The sequence below is a fragment of the Halyomorpha halys genome, unplaced genomic scaffold (genome assembly GCF_000696795.3).
Source record: "Halyomorpha halys isolate HHAL.00 unplaced genomic scaffold, Hhal_1.1 Scaffold347.1, whole genome shotgun sequence".
Taxonomy (NCBI): domain Eukaryota; kingdom Metazoa; phylum Arthropoda; class Insecta; order Hemiptera; family Pentatomidae; genus Halyomorpha; species Halyomorpha halys.
The window spans coordinates 346,063-349,198 of NW_027106249.1; the positions used below are offsets into that span (position 1 = coordinate 346,063).

General features: G+C 35.1%; 1 protein-coding gene across 1 annotated transcript in view; it reads right to left on the minus strand.

Moving 5' to 3' along the window:
* The window catches only part of LOC106681550 (putative ribosome-binding factor A, mitochondrial), a 35,063-nt gene extending 33,853 nt beyond the window's left edge, over positions 1 to 1,210 (minus strand). Inside the window, exon 1 of the mRNA XM_014421903.3 lies at positions 1,021 to 1,210. Coding sequence (XP_014277389.1) covers positions 1,021 to 1,151 — 131 coding nt within the window. The 5' untranslated portion in view covers positions 1,152 to 1,210. The remainder of the gene's footprint in view (positions 1 to 1,020) is intronic.
* Positions 1,211 to 3,136: the final 1,926 nt, after the last annotated feature.

Below are 3,136 nucleotides of genomic sequence, written 5' to 3' on the forward strand. Positions count from 1 at the left end.
TATATTTATTTATTTATTTATTTTAAATCTCTTTTAGGTACTAGTTCTAAAGCACTTCTTCAACGGGTGAGTGGGTGTGTAGTTGAGACTATAATCGAACACAATAAAGTGATCAGTACTCAAGCAAATTATGATCCTGACCTCAACTGAAAAAAATCAGTGGTTATTCCACTTGAGTGAGCTTAGTTGTACAATCATAATCCATTTAAAGTAGTAATAATACTGCAGGTTAAAACTGACACCACTATAACATAGTATATTTAGGTATACTTCAATAATGCATATAAGTTAAACAATAGGATTCAAAAATAATAGCATAAAATATCTTCTTAAGAGTTATGAAGTCATCAATATAGCAATTTTTAGAAAATGAAAAAAACTCTATTACTTCATACACATTAAAGCACTAATTGGAAAGCTTTTCAGACATTAACCATTCATTTTCCAATATCACCATTATAGTTTAAATCATTTAATCTTCAAAAAAATAACCTTGTCCAATAACTATCATCTTCTTTAATAATTAGCATGTCTGTTTCATGTAGCAAAATGATCATCCTGTCCCATGCAATTAACTTATTCTGCAGTGGTTTTTCTTTTTCCAATCTTATTATTACACTTAAACAGAAGAAGCATCTACTAAAGGATAAGCTAATTGCATAGAACACAATGGTCATGGTATTTTGTTATATGACTCATATAAAATTTAAATGTTCAACATAATCGATAATTTTACAAGGCTTTCATTTTCGGAAAATCGGAAAATTGCTGCTATCTATGAACAGTGGCATATGTAACAATAAAAAGTTATAGTTTTATTATGAAATGAACCTGTTACAAAGATATTACTGTAAAAAAAGGGTTTCTTTCTCTACTGTGGTCTCTCTATAAATTATCCCCAAGCTAGTAAGCTTACCAAAAGGAACAACAGTCGAAGGTACAAACTAAAGAATACATCAAACACAAATTAAATTAATATGTCAGATGTGGCACTAATAAAAAATAAAAACATAAAATTACTTTTTCGGAGCATTTTGCGACAGGATTTTATTCATAAAACGGGATTCTCTTGATAAATACTTAGAAGATATAACTCGTGATCCAGAAATTGATCTCACCAACATTTTACTGCAGTTATATATCAACATCATCCAATTGGAGTTCAAGAAATTGAGGACAGACAAATTTGAGCGGAATAACAGTAAGAGCAAAATTATTATGTTCCAAAGAGGAAGAAATTAGAAACTTGAGAACGTAAGAACATGGAGTTAGAGGTACAAGTTCTAAAATTAACTGTTTGTTTTTTATAATAATGTACATTTTGATTTTGTGGCTATGGGAGCGCATTTTACACTTTTAAATTGCAAATTTTTCGATATAAGTAATTTACGGAAATGAAAAGTACCATAACTGTTTCTTATTAATTGGAGAAGTTTGTCGGGGGGTGCGGTCAGCAAAGAACAACATAAATAAACAAAACCATATTTATTTATTTTATGCCGACGTTTCGACCTGAGTTTCAGGTCTTCATCAGGGCTATAGAATAAAAGAGATAACAACAACATTTATAGGAACATACAATTGAAAAGGAATAGTATACAAACAAATTTAGAATTATACAAAATAATGAATTGAATCATAAATGATAAAAAATTGATAACTGATAATTGAATAGTAAAAAAAAATTTTTAATTAATTGATAATCATGGAGTTAGATGGTAGTAGATTGAAAACAGTGAAAGATGGAATATAATATCATTTATGTAAGAAGATATGTATAATATACAATATGCAAGTAGTGTCTAAAAAACTGAAAAAATAAATTCACTAAAAATAGTAAGTGGCTTATATCCGAATTACAGTGTGAGTATTAACTTATATACCTATACTATATATATATATAAAGTTACGGACTGTCAGCTGACAGGTCCATATCAGCTGATCGAGAACAGCTGACCGATTGTATATTTATATAGACGGACAGGCTACACAAATAGATCAGACTTTGACAGCACTTCAAGCGTTTCATTTCGCACTCCTCTCTCTCCTATTATTTTTAGTTTCACTTGAGTAATAGATAACTAGTGCCGAAACCCCGGAACTTTAGATACCGGAAAAATTTTCAGTCTAAAAGAAATTTTTTTTTTCATAGTTCTCTTTGAATTATGACCAGTAACGGATAAGTGAGAAAAGCAGTTCTGAGTCTAGAGAATATGAACCAAAACAACCAACCTCAAGCTGCAGTCAACCAAGCTTTAGCAGCTGCCAACCCAACTTCGCAGGTGATGCAACCATTACCAGAAGTCTCTTTAGCGCAATATCATGCCACGACGCTAGAATGGATCAAGGTCCGTATGGCAACTGCCCAGGACCTGAGAAAGGCGGTATCGGACCTAGACAAATTCAACGGAGAGACCTGGGAATTAAATCATTTTTTAAAAGGTGGCGATCGCCTGATGAGGCGAATAGAAGCGAAGATGTCGGAGGATCTACTAGACAGCGAGGATGCAAAAGCACTGAAAGCAGCGGTAGTCTGCCGGGTGAAGAGAAGTATTCTTAATCAGATCCAGGCAGATGAAGAGACCTCCTGGAAGGTCGTCAAAGAAAGATTAAAGAAGGCATTCGGAGGAGGACGGTGGACCCCAGAGGAGGATATATTCATGATGTTCAGAGAAACGAAAAAAACATGACAGACTAACTGTCAGTATGCCGTAGAACTCCTGGCACGCTATAACAGAATTCAAGACAAATTCAGCGAGATGTTTGAGACGATCCAAGTACAGGGTCGAATGCAATTCCTATTCACGGTACTGAAGATTCAGCTGGCAAAAGAACTGGGGAAGAAGGAAGGAATGCCGAGTGACCGCTCGTTAGTGGAATGTGCTCAAGATCTTATAGAGACAAGCGCTAGGGAGGTGGAGGCCCGAATGGAAGTAGAAGAGTCGGAGTGGACCCGGATAGAATATCAGAGGCCGAGAAACAATCCTAAACCTTGGAGAAGGAGAGAGCACAGAGATGCTAGGAGAGAGAGTAATATTAACCAGGAAAATAGAGCGTTCCAGGCGAGGCCCAGAAACAACGGTCGGTGGGAGGACCGCAAGTGTCATGGTTGCGGGAAGTTTGGGCATCTAGTGGC